The sequence below is a fragment of the Filicampus tigris genome, chromosome 11 (genome assembly GCF_054856515.1).
Source record: "Filicampus tigris isolate MCC_2025a chromosome 11, RoL_Ftig_1.0, whole genome shotgun sequence".
NCBI lineage: Eukaryota > Metazoa > Chordata > Actinopteri > Syngnathiformes > Syngnathidae > Filicampus > Filicampus tigris.
Window position 1 is genome coordinate 8,311,365 of NC_141227.1, and position 18,579 is coordinate 8,329,943.

The 18,579-nt window shown below is 37.4% G+C and overlaps 1 protein-coding gene across 2 annotated transcripts; it reads right to left on the reverse strand.

The window, feature by feature from the left end:
- Positions 1–1,547: 1,547 nt before the first annotated feature.
- On the reverse strand, positions 1,548–17,817 carry fam204a (family with sequence similarity 204 member A). 2 transcript variants are annotated; one of them, XM_086045117.1, is made up of 7 exons: positions 17,483–17,817; positions 17,147–17,237; positions 16,341–16,371; positions 16,110–16,215; positions 14,653–14,742; positions 1,876–1,985; positions 1,548–1,666 (listed from the first exon to the last, which is right to left on the reverse strand). In XM_086045117.1, the coding sequence occupies exons 1-7, from the start codon at positions 17,669–17,671 to the stop codon at positions 1,615–1,617; spliced, it is 669 nt and encodes a 222-aa protein (XP_085901243.1). In that variant the 5' UTR covers positions 17,672–17,817; the 3' UTR covers positions 1,548–1,614. The 2 variants fall into 2 exon arrangements, with proteins under 2 accessions (XP_085901243.1, XP_085901244.1); XM_086045118.1 differs by having other exon boundaries at positions 16,110–16,212; positions 17,483–17,815.
- Positions 17,818–18,579: the final 762 nt, after the last annotated feature.

An 18,579-nucleotide genomic window follows, 5' to 3' on the forward strand; every position in this document is an offset into this window, starting at 1 on the left:
GTTATTGTCCCATTTCTTGAGAGCGATAATGAGAACAGGCGCAAGGAACATTTTAAAAAGTGTGTTTCAAAAGTAGTAACCATTAATTTTAAACAAGACGTTTAAACATTTACTTAATTTCACCATCATAACGGCCCTCAGAGGGAAGCTGTAACTAAAAAGTGGCCCATGACAAAAATGAGTTTGATGAGTTTTCTTAAGATGAAGCAAGTTTTACTACTGTTGCTTAGTATTTACCATGGTAGCTGAACACAATCCAACTGGACAACTATAGGGGAACTCTGGGCACAAGAAAAATTCCTTGCTGCCACTTAGGGCGTTTTGTGATCTATTCAACAAACTACTCTGGTATGATACCCAAAATCATCCAGAATTTTTTCAGGCTCTAAAAATCATCTTTCTGTGGCCCTGTTAATGGAAAATGTCAGCTTCTTCACTTCTCAGCCAAGATCTATTTCCATTGCAGACATCAAAGTTAAGAAATCCCATGTTGTACATTATGTGCTTAACGGAGTTTTGACTCACGTCTCATTACAGAGATCATTAATAGTTTAATTAGCACACGTTCTAAGCAATTTACAGCATCGTACTAACACACAAAATTCACGGGATTCACTTTAACGTTGAAATCGCTTCTTTTCTTGACACCATCATTATAAATGGCCACAAAACCGCTGATGTTTTGTTCATAAATATTCATACTGATTCAGCCAATACAGCATTAAGGACACAATGGCCAAATAAATACCGGTTTGTTGAAGACCAATAACATAGGTGAATTAATTGTATTTCTCATTACCTTAAAGCAAGCAATTATTTCCCACAGTTGGAAAAATAACTACATAAGCATTATGAATACAAGCAATCAGAGTTCCAAAGCTGTTTTGAATTAATAGTTTCAAGAATTGGAATGATCATTTAAAAGCAGCTTCATCAGCACAAGCGGTCGGTTTTCAACTAGTTAACATGCTGTAGAGCGCTCATCACACAAAGAGAGCCGAGTGGATACTTCAAGAAACGCGTGCCTGTTGTTCAGATGCAGAAACAATAGTATGTCTCCCAGCATGGGAGACGGCCAACAGCAAAGCAAAGCCTCTGTTTCATGTCTCTTGTTCACCCCCCTCACTCAGCCGTTTCCTCAACTTGCAGTTTATGATAGCTAACAACAATTTACAGCAGGCAAATTTCATTTTCTTCACACAAATCCTATCGCACATTATCCTGTACATTGCATTAGGGGCCTAATCTTTCCTTTCTCTTCCCCGGGAGAAGAAAGGAGCGCCTTCATGATTAACCCACTTTACAGCAATAAATAAACGCATCATCCAGTAATGTACAGCAGATTTAATTTGAAGGCCAGAACGCTCAAATCACTGAAATGTAATGGAAAACTAACACAATGCAGACTCCAATGGACGCCTAGGGAATTAATTTGAATGTGCCATTTTTTTTTTCCGCTTTTAGATGGATTTTCTGTTCCGCCCTCAGCCAACACAGTCTTGCGGGTGTTAATTCTTTTAACTGTGCAAAAAACTAAACCATATCAGTTTGCCATAAGAAGCAGAGTTTTATTCAATTAACATAAAAACAAAAAAATCTTGAGTTCCATCTTGGTCACATGTACCCCATGTTGCTTTTGGTTTCCCAGCGTTTTTTTGCCTCGAACCTGAAAAACAAAGAGCAAAACAAATTTTAAAAAGCAAAACACTATATCTTACTGGAACGCTTGACACACTCATTCAAACTGTCAGCTTTCATCTGAGAATGACTACTAATGACTCAAAGTATCCAGACTTCAGCAACTCCATCTTAACTGTACTTGACACCATGCAAGATGGGATGGCAAACACAAACATGAGGACAGAGACATCGTACCCCCAAGCTATTTGCTTCCTCTTTTTCTTCGCTGCCCTCAAAGCGTCCTCTTCCTGTTTGCGCTGCACAAAGTCACGGCAATCAGTGGCTTCGGCGATTTTCACAGCCAGCTATTTAGAGACAGAGGAGAGGCCCATTGGAGAATGGAAATCAGTCTGAGGCATAAAATAAAAGCTGTCTGACTGATGCGTCAGGGTCCTTTCTTGTCACGGTCTCTGCTGCCTCCTCCACACCACAGCAGGGCTCAACATTCACACAGTATTCTCACATACACTATCCACACAGCAGTAACAGAATAAGGCTGAACAATTAAGCAAATTCAAATCACCATTGCAATTTAATAGAATGCCATTTTCAAATCGCATAGGCAACAATTTAGAAAAAAAAATTCAGCACCATTTTGTAGGCTTAACTATACAAACACAAACAATACATATATACACATATACATATACACACATATACACACACATATACATAGACATATACATAGACATATATATATATATATATATATATATATATATATATATATATATATATATATATATATATATATATATATATATATATATATATATATATATATATATATAGTGCTTTCAAATATATCGCGTTCGGGTGGTAATTATTTTGCAATTGATCACGTCAAAATATTTGATGCATTTAACGCATGCGCAGAATGACCATCCATGCATAATCCCACTCAGAAGTGCAGTGAGCAGCAAAGCGGTCGTGTGTCGCCCGCGGGAGTTCAAAGAAGCATTTCGAAAGAAGAGGGCACCTTTAAATCACAGAAATGTGAATAAATTGGTTTGCCTCAGCAACTGAGGATGAGTAGAGAAGCGGGCTGTCTTGTTTTGTGTTAATAAAGTCAGTTAATCTACACACAACGCACTAAACAGAACATAACACACCCGTTATATGAGCCAATCACAGTCGTGTGCACTTCAGGGACCACTCGGAAAACATAAACTTACAAGAGCCACATATAAATGTGTAAAATATACACACACACACACTTGGTTTGCACACATTTGAAATATTTCTGTCACTGTTCTGAGGCCCTTTTGCATTTTTGTTTTTGTAGTGAATAAAAATGCTGTTTACGACAGAAAGAATGTTAATAATTTAAATTTAAAAATGTTAATTTTCATATCATGAGGATTACTTGTTAGAATAAAAAAATACATTACATTTGAACAGTATGTTTAATGTATATATCCGTCTTGTGTCTTTTATCTTTCCATTCCAACAACAATTTACAGAAAAATACGGCATATTTTGAAGATTGTCAAATTACAATTAATTACGATTATTTTTTAAGATGTTATTAACTTGCTTAAAATTTTTAATCGTTAGGCCGCAGCCCGGATTCGAACCCTGGGCATCTGCACTGTGAGGCGGACGTGTCGATCACATCACAATACAGCAGTGTTTAAAATTACATAATCCTACAAGAACAGAGAGAGGGATGTTTAGTCTAAACCACAATACAAATTATGCTTAAAAGAGAGAAACATTTGAATATAAGAACAGAAGGCAACATGGCAAGTGTCTCATGAGTCTGGCTTCTGGGTTTGAACATCGGCTAAGGCCTTTCTATTATGAGTTTGCATGTCCTCCTTGTGTTTGCGTGGGTTTTTTCTGGGTACTGTGGCAGGCTCACATATTGCAAAAACATGAATTGCAGGTTAAATAGCAACTATAACTTACCCAGGCGTGAATGGCTGTTGTGTCGATACTGTGCCCCCTGTTTGCCAGGTTTTTGTTATGTAAAAAAATAAAATGAAAAGTAAACCCAAGAAAAATAATTTCAAAACTTTTCCCTCACATTAATGTGACGTATAAAAATTGTGTTTAATTTCTACCAAGTACTGGCTGTTTTGGACGTGACAACAATTTCTTTTTCACGTTAAGTCTCAGTTATGGGGTATGGTGGATGCAAGACGGAAGCCTTATCTCACAAAGAAAAAAAAACTTGAAATATCCCAAACACGCGGTAAAATGTGTTATGGTCCCATTAACCAAATGTACTTTTTGGCCATTTTTTTCATAAAGGTAACTACAGTGAAGCATGGCGGTGGCAGCATCATGCTATAAAGTGGAAGTCAAGTCAAACATTTGCTTTACAATACTATGTTCTGTGCAGTCCCACTAGTCTAAACATATATTGAGTTTGTGGAATATGAATTAAGCATCTCAAGGTGCGGCCATTTTGCCACTTGCTGTCGACTGAAAATGACATCCCAGTGCCTAAGGGCTCAGCTTGCAAACGTCATATGACAAAACCCAGAAAACAGGTGAGCCGTGATCGGTCGTTACTTGTCATCAGTTACCGTTTTTTAAAAACTCACCGGCTCCAAAATCCTGATCGTGTAAAGCTTATTGTCAACACTATGATCCACAAAAGACAGAGGACATTATCTCGCTGGAGCTCTAGGTCAATTTCACATCCCACAATAAGATTCTTTAACAATTTAGGAAGACATATTTATAGTTTACAGTCTCTATTAGTTGTGAAAAACAGTTATCAATAAACCGAGGTAAAAAAAAAAAAGGCTAATTTCTGAATCATCACAAGTAGCGACTTTTCTGTTTGAAATACTGGAGGCAGTCCCTGAAAACAGTAGTGAAGAGAAGGACCGTGACAGCAAGAGGCAAACATTCAAATCCCAGGGAAGACACAAGTGTATTGTGAAGCAGAATAATCCCAATAACCCCAGTCACACAGAAGCTCAGGAAACAAAGGGAAAATCCTGCCTCTTCTGTCACTCCTGAGATAGGTTTATTATTCAGGCAGAGGCAAACTTCGATAAACAACTTGGAACAATTTCACCAAACGTTGGGGTAATTCTCTGTAATATTCACAGCACAATCAAAGGGGAAGAAAGTCTTGAGGTAATGAAGAAATGTGCCACCGCTGCACCACTTGAAAAAAAAAAAAAAGACCTGGTAGGAAAAGAAATGTTTCAATTATAATTAAGTGGGATAAACTTTATTAGAAAGACTGAAACTAAAATATCTCCTAATGCATGCTGGGATTAAGCAGGTCAGAGCGAGCAGGCAGGAAAAATTAAACTCTAAAGGCTTTTTATCACTATATTTCAGGAACCAAGGGTGTAAAATGTTCTAATTTGGGATACATTAAAAGCCATAAAGGTCTTTCAAAAAGATTAATGGTACTTTGCTTGGATTTAAGATAAGGGCTCCGGCTGACTGCAAGTGCCGGGCTGTGGCAGGGCCCTCAAGGCATTCATCTTTACAGCCACTACAAGATTTGTGAAAATGCCTGTATAACCTGGAGCGTACATATGATGACAGTCCTTTGCCATTTTCTAGCTTTTAAAATTCTCCAAATCATGTTTTCTACTCTTAAAGAGCCTTACAACGGCCAACTAAGTCTGCATTTGCAGTAGATTTGCAAGCAGATGATAGCACACCGGGGTTTTTCCTTGCTCTTTGTTGGATTGGTGTCGATGCCTCTGAGTGGCTGTGATGCTGTGGTGAGATTATATACGCACACGTTTATTAAATTACAGTATTGACAAATTCAACATCAACTCTGTGGCTATGAGACATCATTGTTGGGGAACAATCAAATGAATCAGCATGACACTAAATGGGTTCACATAGAGGCACCTTTTTTCCCTAATTAGAGATTACGCACAATCATCTGCTCTCCTGTTCAACCAAAATTAAAACACACTTCCATACTCATCACTCCCACGTTTGTTAATTCAAACATAGAGTATATTTCTACAATGTATATATGTAAAAATATTTTTGGGGAGGTTTACAAGTACGCCTTTTTAATCACTTTAGTCTCATGATTGTCTTAGCTGACGCTCAACATTATAATGTCAACCAAGTTACCTAGGAGACAGAACAGATCAAAGAAACAAAAAAAAAAAAAAACCCTCAAATGTCTGATTAATCAAGCCTGCAAACAGCTTATTTCCTTCAGCCTGCATGCAAGTATGAAAATGAGATTCCGAGAGCAGTACATTGTGCAGATTTGTTCATTCTTATCTGAACAAAGCCAGCGGCAGCTTATTTCATGGATCACTGGCACTGTCAGCGCTGTGGCGCCGAGCAGGTGACGGCTCCTCTTTCTGTAGCGAGAACAAAATTAGCAAAAAGTCGGCACAAATTAGCCTCTCATGTTTTCTGTAATATGACATTATTTTCCATTTGCTTTTTTTGATCCACTTTTCAGGATTTTTTTTTTCCTCCCCCACCCCATGTATCTTAGTGCCAAATCCTCTCACATCAGAAGCTAGTGCAAATAAGAATGGAAGTACAAAGCTGGGACAAAGGCATGTGACAAGAAACCTCCCGCAGTCTATGTTTATGTGGCCCTAAAGAGGCGGTTCTTCCCACTGCCATGCATATTAATATATGATTAAGTGTTTGTCATCATCATGTTCCTGTTCTGTAGTTTCTCTCTCTTCTGTGTCCTGTGCACAGCCCTGTTAAAAATAAGGTTTATTCTAAGGATTAATACTCTGACCTTTGGTAGATTTGAATGCAAATAAAGCCAAAAAAACATCATTGTGCTCGATGCTGCCACTGCAGCTTAAGGCCACGATGAGGGTTAAGTCAATAGTACAGATTCATTCAAGTTTGGGTCGTCATGGAGATTCAAATGGAGGCCCAAACATGGAACCCCAATGCGATATTTATAAAAAAAAATAAAAAATAAAAAAAACACAGCTGCCTGCTGCAGTGCATATTGCACAACTGAAATAATAATTGGTAAGGCTCTCAAAACAGTCACAACCAAACAGCTACAAAATACAATACCTCAATTAAGGACGAAAAACGCATCTCCATGTGGATAAAGTTTGAAAGCTTCCCTTAACAATATCAAATAAATGATGGCTTTAAGGACGAAATTGCCTTAAAGCCATTCATAAATTTCCTATCCAGGAAGACTCTTCCAATTAAATCGTGTGAGAGGTGGATTAACAAGGGCTATATGGCTTTGCCTCACTAAATCACCTCCCCGAGCTGCTCTGCTGCATTTGACGTGTAAACGATTAATGACCAGCCTAATTCCCTTATCACACTACCTTAATGCCTAAATAATGTGGCCTTAGTCAACCTTGGCAAGAAGGGCGATATAAGAAAGGAATGAATATCAGATTAGGCAGTTTGTGCGTGTTATTCCATCATAATTTCTCAAAATTGAGGCAGAAGGAGAAGAAAGCATGTTTTGTTGCAGCAACATTGGGAAGGTCAAAGGATCAAGAGATCAATGGACACCACCCATATCGCTTGCGAAAAGACAGGGACCCCGTGTCATCCAAATGTGAGACAGCAGACTGAAATAAACTAAGCACGCAACCAGTTTCATATCCTACAAAAGACAACCCAAGTGAGAGTGAATCATCTGAATTATCAAATGAGCATCGGGAGCAGGGGTCACCAACATGGTCCACCCCACCCCACCACCACCAATTAGCCCACAAGGACCACATGGGTAGCCCGTGGGACTGTTCTAGAAATAGCTCATCATTAATGGGACACTGTGAGCTCCTAAAAATGTTGTGTAAGTTATCATTTGAAAATATAAACACTGGCAGATTTAGAGAAATAAAGTTTTTCATATGAATATAATAATCTGCTTCCTACCTTATTAAATCATAGTTCATGTCATTTCTTTCACATAGATAAATAACATTCATTCTTAATTATAACATATTATTAAAAGAAATTTGAGCTAATGTGTTATTCCAGAAGTGTCAGTATCAGAATCTGAGAAGTACCTCTCAGTTTAAAATTTTCAAATTCCTGCACCCGTCTAGTGGAAAAAACAATCTAAGGAGAAGTGGTTAAAAAACTATGCCGGGGTGGCATGCTAGAATTCATTTTTTTTAATTTTATTATTATTATTATTATTATTATTGCTAATTGTCACATTAAAATTCCTTCAACTATGTAAATGAATGTCAAGTAGATACTGGTACACATTATCTCAGCAGTATACTTGTTATCATTCATTTATATGTATAGATCAGTGTTTTGGAAATACATTGGGAGGAAGCTCGGTCTTGAGATGGAAAGATTAGGAAACACGCTACAGTATAGATTTCCAAATTATGAAATCATATTCCGAAAATATACACTGTCAGATATTTCTTCTTAAAAAGTGACTAAACCCAATCGGATGGATCCAAGCATGTTCTGCCAGCTTCGCCAATGTCTTTTGTAAGATCTGCAATAACGGCTCACTACAGCAATATCAAAATCACTGTGAACAATATATATACTATAGAGCATGAATAATTGAAACACAGCATTATTTCAGTTACAATGCTAAATCCCAATGCATCATCCCAGTGGGCAGCCTCAGAAGAACTTTTGTAATCTTGCCACCACTTTGACAAACACAATTACATGGCAGGGAAAAAGAAAAAGAAAAAAACTCTAGGGAGGACACAGCCGAACAACAATGTCTCAATTTTCTCTTCTAGTAATCTGATTCGAGAAACACATGACGTGTCATCATTAGGGAACAGACACAAAAAAAGTTCACTTGCTTGTGCACAATCCATTATCTTGCCTCTTCTGAGTGGGGTGGGCTTATTAGCAAGCTTTGAACTCACACTTGGAATAATATGCCATCAACAGTTTTATAAGCTAATTAGAGAAAACAGTATAATTAATGAGTGACTAGCAATAAACGGCAATCATGAAAAAAAAAAACACATGGGTGCTAAGCTTTCACTACCACCAATTAAGGCATAATTACAAACAAATTATATATGTGTTTTGCTGTGGGCTCCAATTTAAAAATTGCTTTAATTAAAAGAGAAAACATGCTAATTAATTAAACAGCACACAAATCTACATTGAAAAGTATGCTTTGTCTCTCAAGTAATTAATGAAATACAATAATCCAAATGAGATTCCCAGGCATTTGATAAAAGCTTTGTACCCATTTTTGAAATCCATTTCAAAATTAATGGGCGAAAATTTAATGTGAGTCATCCAGAGATACAATAAAAGTTCATTCACTGATAAATTGCTTATGATGAAGGGAAACAGAACAAAGAAGAGAGTTTGACTAAACTCGGCACAGGGTGGCCCGAGGGGGGTTGCGCAGGGACAGTCAGCCTAATTCTCGGATGGCGGTGAGGAGAAAGTCTAAATCTGATAAAGCCAACCTTCCATTAATGTTCTGCTCATTTTTAAAAAATTATAACACAGGGAGGGCATAGGAAAGGTGTGGTGGAGAGAAAAAAGATATTAATTTTACAAAACGCCCTTACTTTGGTTCTTTGTTTTAGCCAAGATGCCACATCGCCCGGACAAAATGCCACCGAAGCTTTGTTTCACAGCTATTCAGGCTGGCCTTCAAAGGGTAGATTTCAAGGACAGCGTGGCTTTTCCTTTCAGAAACGTCCACTGAAATTTGAGCTATGCCATAATGAGACATTATATAACCAGAGCTGGCAACCTACAGATCTTCACTTCCATAATTTGTCCTAATTTCGACACAGTTATGGCAGCGTGTTATGTACAGTAAAAGGTTAAAAAAGAAAAAAATACTTATACTGTTCAAATGCACAACACAATCATTCAATCATTCTGCTTAAAATGTAATTTTGTTCGGCACATCGGAAGTGCTCTGCTTTCGAGTTTCTGGCAACACGGGCAATCGGGTATTGATTATACTTTCTGAAACCATGCAATATATTTTTTCATTTTCATATTCCTTGGCTCCTGCAGTCACGGAATGGACCCAACACCACCCATTGTGGCAGACTGAAAGGAGTTTCTGTTTTGAAGTGGTAATGTCTCTCTAATAGTTGAGATGAGTGCTACGGGGAGACTCGAGACTCTAACATGGTGTGACGGTCTTTTGTCATAAAATAAACCCACTTCCTTCACATAAAGGACAACCTCAATTTCAAAAGACCTCACTCGCGCTGTTATTTAAAAAGGAAAAATGTGAGTAATAATTAAGGATGAATGAAACACAATAACCAAAGAGTTGATTAGTGAAAGAATATTGCTGAGTTCAAAGTCAGGTTTTGTTTGACTTGATAGTTATGTGGTGTCCAGGACTAGGGAAAATGCACTAACTTCTCCCTGAAACTAGTAAATACTCTTTCAAAGTATCAAGTATATTTTCTTTATTTGAAAGACACTTTTGAAGTGGTCATTATCAAAAGTGCTCCAAGACAGAGTAAATGTTTTGTTCAACAGGGTTCAATCTTAGGGCTCTTGCTTTTCCTAATTCATCCAAAAGATGATAGTGAGTCTTGTCTTTAACCAGACAGTTGGGATTTTTTTTTAGCTATTTAAGAATGCTTTATTAAAACTCAATATCATGCTCCATGTTTATACCCACATAAACATACTTTTGTGGTATCTTTTTGCCTTTTGTTTCTGAATGTTAGGTGCTGTGTTGGCAAAATACTGTACAGTACTGTATAGTGTACATATTGCATAATATAAACAGTGCATTATGTGTTGTACCAAATGTCTGCCATATTGTACATAGCACTCCTCCTGCAGGGTTAACTTCACTTTTGACTTAGAGGCTATGTAGCTTTGTAGGTCTAATTTGTTATCAACTTCCTGCACTGCCTCATTTAGCTGAAATAGCTGCAAAATCAATCTGTCAATTATGGTTTCTGGACGCTATCACATCTCCTGACAGAGCTTGGGGCTACACTATGTGTTAGTCACTCAATGTTATGCTAATTACAGAATTAATTAACCCACATGAAACTTATAAGTGCATAAGCATGTGCCTTTATCAAAAGACAGCGAACCTGTCTGCTTAATTGGAGGATTTGGACTTTCGAATATACAGTTCTAAGCTATATGGACTCGTTCAGATGCTACGGGGTTCTTTTCTGGATATTTGTGTGTTCAATGGCTTCTAGCAGAAGTATTTAAAAAGTGATATCGCCATAATGAGAAGAACCAACAGATATCTTTATAAGAGAAGAGCCCTGAACTGCACAATTTAAAGGAATACATTAGGTAGCTTTGTCTAAGCCATCAAGAAACTTGTGATCGTTACACTCTAAAAACAATTAGGTTAAAAACAACACAATTTGGGGTCCATCCACAACTTGTGTCAATTCGACCCAACTTTCTTCGTTGTTTTTGCAGAAAACAACCCAAAAATGGGTAGAAAGTAGGTCAAATTGACCCAATTTGTGTATCGGTCCATTTTTGTTCTACCATTAACAATGCTTTGTCAAAAAGAGGAAGCTATTTTCAACAGGTTGGACTGGTTAATAATTTGTTAAAATAACACTTGCACAATTGTGGACTGACCAATATTATAAATGTGTGGAACTTTACCAAATTGTTACAAGAGAATTTGGCCCAACACCAACAATATGTGACTACTTTCATTCACTTAAAGCGAGAGTCAAGTCAAAAATTATTTATGGACGAAATGTCTGTAATCTGATCAGAGTTCGGATTAAAATTATGATCAGATGCATTGTTTTCATGAACATTAAAAATATTGATCCGATTAGGACTTGCATCACAGTTTTGATCGGAACAAATTATTTTGACGTGCAGATTGATACTGTAAATAGTAGTAGAAGAAGAGGAAGCTGTAGCGACTTCCGTGTCAACAAAACATCGCTACATCCATTTCAACTTTAAACGTTAGCGTTATTTCGCACATTTTCCCATTTATGCTGTTGCGTCGAGTTAACACTTCCTAATGACCAGTTCAGTCTTGCGCCCGTCATGTCTTTGGCTCACTCTACTTCTACTAGCTTCCGGGAATAACTGAAATGTGTATACCGATGTCACAGACATGCGCACGAAAGACAATTTGTTTAGAAATTTTCTGAATAAGTGTTTTCATGCGCGCCGATCGGATCATCAATCGACATAAACCAGCCCTCTCGTTCAGAACAAAATGTTGATTGAAATGGGCTTGATCAAGTCAGAACATTCCGAATGGGGTGTGTACATGAAACATTTTTATTCCGATCAGGCTTTTAATCCGAATAAATGTGTCCATGAAAATTTAGCCAATGTTCTTTACAATAATATGTTCTTCGAGACCCCACTAGTCCAAACAGTATTCTGATTATTAGTGTGCTTGTGGAAATTAATTAAGCAGAAAAATCCACCCATTTTATATCTCGGGGGGAGCCATTTTGCCTTGTACTGCCACTTGCTCTCGACTGGAATTGACATCACAGAACCTAAGGTTTCAGTCTACGAACTTCACATGACCAACCCCAGAAAACAGGTGAGCCGTGACGGTCGTTACCTGAGTCCTTGGGCATTGTGATGTCATTTTCAGTTGACAGCAAGTGGCAGTACAAGGCAAAATGGCAGCCCCCTGAGATGGATAAAAATGGGGATTTTTCTGCTAAATTCATATTGCACAAACGCAATATTAATCAAATTACTGTTTTTCGACTAGTGGGGACACATAGAACATACTACTGAAAAGAAAATGTTTGACTTGACTTACAACACCTTTTGCCATCATGCACTAACCAACATGTTATTGTATGGATTAAAATGAACTATAACAAGAATAAAATAACTCAATCTGTGATATTCCTAATTGGTGTATTGTATTTCAGCATTTGTAATGTGTTTCTAAAGTATTTTTACCACAGAGTTGTAATGTTCGAATGAAAAGAGAAAGTACGGTAATGAGTAAACTAAAAGCATTAAATTATGTGATGGAGCTCATAACAGTGAAAATTGCTGACAGCCAGTTTTCTGTCTCCTTCCATTTCCCTCAGAATAAATCATGTCATCAACATGTCAGAGCATTTTCTTTACAAAACAATGCCTAGAGGGACAAACAGGCCTCTTTAGTTCTTCACAGCTGTCAAAATGCTTTTGCATCTTTTGCTAGGAAAACCTGTTCATATTGTTTCTGAGAAAAGCCTGCCACAATCTTGTCTTGGTGTTATGAGCATAAACAAATTACAGATCTAAGCCATTGCGTACCAAATGAGCCACTCAATTATAACCTTGAAATTGATTCTGGCCAAACCGGGGACTATTGATCCTCTAAATATTCTCCCCTGTGAGAAGTGAGCAGGACCGCTATAAACAAAAATTGTATGCTGCTTAACGCGATCTTCACAACATGCAGTGGGTTTACAATTACTACTTAATAAGAATCCTTTAAAAATGTTTGGCTTCATGCGTCTCTGTTCATCCTGTTTGTATAGATGTGTTTTCCTGCCTCTGAGTTCAAAAGTGACTGCTGTAGGACTTTACCTCATTTATAGTAAGTTCCCAAGAATTCTAATTGCTCAGTTCACTACACTGATTGAAATGAAATTATCACTGCTAAACAAGCAGAGGAGGATGCCAGACTGCTGTCAGGTCCCATCATCATTCTGGCAAAACACAAAGCAGGTGCCAGGAAGGCAAGAACCTCGGCTCAGGCTCAAACCATCCACCAGCACTCTAAGAGGCTTTTTCAAAGTACAGTGCTGGTGCCAGTCACAATTGCTTTTCATAGAGTCCTCAAATTCGCCCAGTTCGCTCAAAGTTTAGGTGAGAATATGATGGACTATACCAATAATGCCCATAACACTTGATATAAATCAAATTCAATCAATGAACTCAAAGTTTTTGAAGCCCAAGTTACGGTATATGAGAGGATGAAAACATTTCCTGATAAAATAAAAACTTTTATATGATGTTCATGTCAAATCTTTTGATCTAAAATAAAAACGAATGAGCCTAACATGTACCGGTATATAGGAAAAGAAATAATCAAAATTACAAAACAATTTGATGTCAAATTAAATAGAACGTTTGCTTGATTTTGTTTTTTCAATGGAATCGCTGTTCAAACAAACCTGTTCATTAAATTGGTATCAGCACTAACCCTGACCGTAATTATTGGATTCATCCCATTAAAAATAATAAAAAGACAGTAAATGTGATAAGAACCCCATACTGAAAGGAATACGTTTAAATTAGCACATACTTTTGTTTATTTGGAGGATTTACATTTACAGTAAGAGCAATTATTTGGTTTGTACATTTGGTACCAATGTAGGCAAGAAAAGGTGGGTTATCCCATATTACTTCTGATGGTGGGAACTTGAAATGTTTTTTAATATTCAATGAAACTAATTTATTACAAATTACTAGCGAACGGCTAGTAACATTGTTACGGTAACCATGAAACTCCGACACTTGTGTGCCTTGGAAGAGAGAAGAAAAAGAAAACAACATACAGCTGTCAATGTTCCATGTTTGCAACTATTGCAAAATGCAATATGTGGTCAATGCTGTCAGCAAAATACATCACGAAACAAAGAACTCTCATTTTAAGACTCAATATAAAGTGAATGAAGGTAAAGCCAAGTACTGTAGCTGCTGTGTTCTTTCAAATACAATTACATGTTCGGGGGCTACACTTTATGCTAAATTACTTTCAAACCACTTGATCCTTGATGCCTACCAAGGCGGTAAGTTACAAACTTCAGGCACTGCATTTAGGGACATGTACACTTCAAAGGTATGAAACTCCTACCTGCGGAATTATTTAAGAGTTGGCTTGAAAGCAATGTACCCTTCATTAAAAAGCAGAGCCAAAAGTCCTTTAAAACTGCAGCACTTCAAAACTAAGGGGAGGGCTTTCCATTAACTCAATGGAAAAGGGCTGCAGGACTGAATGGTGGGTGTCTGGGTGTGTTTATGTTCCTCTATGTCTTTGCGGCAGAAATGGCCACGGATCCATTAGCCTGATTTGTCACAGCACAAGCACCCCAAAGATCTCTTATCAGCACAATGTACCTCTCGAGTGGCGAGTCTGTCGCTCATCTCCTCCGCCTTTGCAGTGTCCCCTTCAGCTATGGCCCTCTCTATGCTCTTTTCTAGGCCGGACTGCATGAAGAGAAAAAAAAAAATCAGCCTTTTTGGGGGGGAATAAGGGTACAGTGGGGAAAAAAAATCAAAGAGTAACTTCAAAAGTCCCCAGGGCCGTATTTTTAATATGATTGCCATTACTACAAATATGTAGATTTCCCCTCACAAATGAAAACCTTTTTGATTGGATATTAGTGGGGAAATCTTAAAAATGCTACAGGAGATTACCAAACATAAATGTCACTTTAATTACAAATTTCCATTACGGGACGAAGCAGAGCTTTGTGATTGCAAGGCAGTTCTGCTGTGATGAGCCTATCTAGGGAAGCAGACCACAAGATTTCTTCAGCCCCAAAATATCATCACATTAAAATAAAATACGAGTGAAGGAGGTTGCTCCAACTGTGTCTCCTTTGATGAAACATTTGTGGACCTCAACTCAAAATATATCGCATGAGGAAAATCGTGCTGATTACCCCAAAACACCTAAAATATTCCCCACTTCATCATGACTTTCCATAACATGCTATAATTCTTAATATTGGCTGACATCCGTCTTTTGTATCCCATAAGAAAAACTAAGAGATTCATTATTTTTGGTAATCAAATTAAAAATGACTGTGATTGGCTGACGACCAGTACAGGGTGTAAACCGCCTCTCGGCTCGCCCACAGTCAGCTGGGATCGACCCTAGTGAGGCTAAAGCGATGTAAAAGATGGATGGAAATTATAAATGAATCATGAAGAAAGCCTCATTATAAAAGTGTAAAAACTTTTGGATTCATTCAGCTTCCTTATCTTTTCATAGTCGCACCCATCAAAATGAAACTAAAATCAGTAGTCTCAATTAAATGAAATACAAATATACCCCAAATAATTACTACAATCAAACTGAAATGAGAGCAGCTTTTATTCTCGCGCTCATTAATCTTGCACACATTTTTGCTTCATTTGCGGTTTCCAATGCATTTGAATACAAAAATGCACAACTTGCGAGGCATGCTGGAGGAAATGTGCTATTTTCATAGCATCCATAAGTCCTTACTCAAAACCTTGTTCCTCTTGCTAAGCAAAATTTGGGTTTTTACGAGGATTTGCACAGTGGAGGAGAACCCTACATCTGACTTTAATCTCAACCACACAAGAAAGGAGTGTGCCTCTAATCTTATCACTAAATGTAGCTGAACATAATCCTTAATATTCTACTCAATGTCAGGTTGAGTTTCCCGGAGGATTTTTCTAATCCAGATGTCATATCATATAAAACAATGAAAGAACATGGAGGCATAGAAATACAAAGGATGTGACAGTGTTACCAACAGCAACGACAGACACCGCATTAAAACTCATTCGCAGATAAGATGGAAGGCAGGGATCTTTATTACCTTTGGAGGGGGGTTAGAACATGCAGGGGGATGAAATCGATCATTTACACCAAAATATTGCTTAAGCCCATCCCAGTGCTTGTCCAGATCCTCCTGACGCTCTCTGCTGACAGGAAATGATAGTTACAGAAGGGTGGACAACAGAATTTTATGGCCCTCCAAAATGATATTCAGTTCTCATTCTTTTGTTGTGTATAATGCAAAGTAAAAGAATAGCAGCACAATTTGTACCTTTTTTCTGTTGGCTCTTTGCCCTCTCTTTCTGTCAGGTGACAATACATACATTGTTATCCAAATACATTGAAGCATCAGGTACTCAATCTCATAAACATATACACACATTGTTTCTAGTTCTTTGCACTAATTATTTTGCTGTTATCCCGGATGCATACACAATCTTTTGTAAGACTAATAATCAAGCTCAAGGTGACCAGAATGTTATTTCTACTACAGTATAGAATTTTCTACATTGTTTAAAGTAATAGTGTTATACTGTAGGTGAGAAGCTGTAAACCACAATATTTTGTGAGGCAGCTGCTTTTCTACAGATAATATAGTGTTGCATTTCCTCAAATAGTGGCCTCCACTCTACTGCACGACGTGTCAATCATTATGTGTGTGTCGTCCACTTGAAACAGGAAAGCACTTCTCCCTATATAGAAGCCAATCCTTTTTTCTCTTTAAAAAATGTTGTCTCTCTGAACAAAGTACTGTAATGTTGTCTGAATCAATCTCATGGTATGGGGACAAATCTTCAGATTTGTTCCACCCAATCTGTGTCTGTTTTTGTTTTGATTTTTTTTTATTGTTTTATAGTTTAATAGTTCAGAAACAATATATGAATAAGTACATTTTTATTGAATATTATTATGAAGTATGTTGTATGGCTTCTAGCCTAATAAATGCCTTATTCCAAATGTCTGCCTGCATGATCACAAATGCTAAATTTAAAAAAAAGTTCTAAAAGCAAAAATGAAATAAATAAAACATAGCCACTATGAGGAAATGCAGTATTTACCATCTATAACAGTCAATACCTTTGTGGCATTGTCGTCTTTTTCTTCTTTTTTTCCTCGGGATTTTCGTCATCTTCGTCTCGTCTTTCTTCTTACGCAGCTCATTAAATTTCTTGAACATACAACACAGTAAGTTCCCAAGAGTTATGCAACCATATATAAAATTGTGTTATATCATTGGAATAACCATTGCTTCAGACGAACATCCCCGTAACATTTTATAAACTTGACATCCAGCATAAACGCTATGTGTGAGCAATTACAAGTCTTCCCCAGCTGCATTATAATACAGTATCACAATAGCAAAGCGGCGATGAACAGCAGCTCACGTGAGACTGCACATTATATAGAACATACTTGCCACATTTCCTGGGAAATACCAGGCAGGCAGCATGTTGAGAGTTCATTTGGAGTATCGATAACCGAAGGAGTTTTCACGACGGGGGCATTGTGAACCTCCACGACTTCACTCTCATGCTCCTCTTCCTGGTCATCCGAACTGAGGTCGTCTTCTGTTAAACCCTTGGGCAGAAGACCGCTATACATACTGATACAGGTTACGCTACGAACAAAGTACGTTATTCCATTATGGTATTCAAACCGACCTAATTTGCGATAAATTCCATATTTCACCAGCAGCCGTGAATAGAAGCGGACATTTCCGGGTAAACATCGTGACGTCACGCGTAAAGTCGCAGCAATTGGTTGAGACTTGGACAGATTAAATGAATAGCCAATCACATTCGTACCTGCAATGCTGAAGGGCAAGATGCGTTAATAATAATAATAATAATAATAATAATAATAATAATAATAATAATAATAATAATAATAATAATAATAAAATAATAATAATAATAATAAATAACAATAATAATAATAATAATGAAATAAAGACATGCTATCCTAGATATGCTACCCATTTGATTTATAGCACTCACGCAGGTCTTTTGAATTGAGAGGTAATTAACACAACTTGCTAATTGCTATTTTTAAGCAACATCCGTTGTATGCTGATCATCATACAAAGGATGTTCATTCGGAATCACAGTAGCCTTCCTGCCGCGGTAGTGTGACGGATATGAGACTGAACACATCTGAAGTATTAATTGCGCTTGCGCATTTAAATCGCATGTGAATAGCATTGCAGCAAGAGATATTTTTTAAAGGCAATTAAGATTCCAGCGTATATTATATGATGTTTCGCAACAAAATAACATCAGTGGGCAGTGGCGTGTGCGCAGGCATTTTGGGGGGGCAAGTGCTCCCGGAAAAAAATGGTGCGTTTGCCCATATGGAATACCTTACAGAAGTGTACATTTAAAAAAATGTATAAACATTACACACACATGTTGAATGCTCATTTTCTCGTTCCTTTTTAGCTTCTCCTTTCTAAGCATTATGCTACAATTAGTAAATAAATAGACCAATTAGTAAAGAAATCAGACCAAGGG

What these genes read in the sequence shown, in the direction of transcription:
- fam204a (XM_086045117.1), bottom strand. Translation starts at nt 17,671, where the DNA reads ATGTATAGCGGTCTTCTGCCCAAGGGTTTAACAGAAGACGACCTCAGT. An exon ending in AAAGAGCCAACAGAAAAAAG is followed by an intron (nt 16,216 to 16,340) that starts GTACAAATTGTG and finishes ATTTCCTGTCAG; the next exon opens with CAGAGAGCGTCAGGAGGATC. An exon ending in ACAGACTCGCCACTCGAGAG is followed by an intron (nt 1,986 to 14,652) that starts GTACATTGTGCT and finishes GTCTCTAAATAG; the next exon opens with CTGGCTGTGAAAATCGCCGA.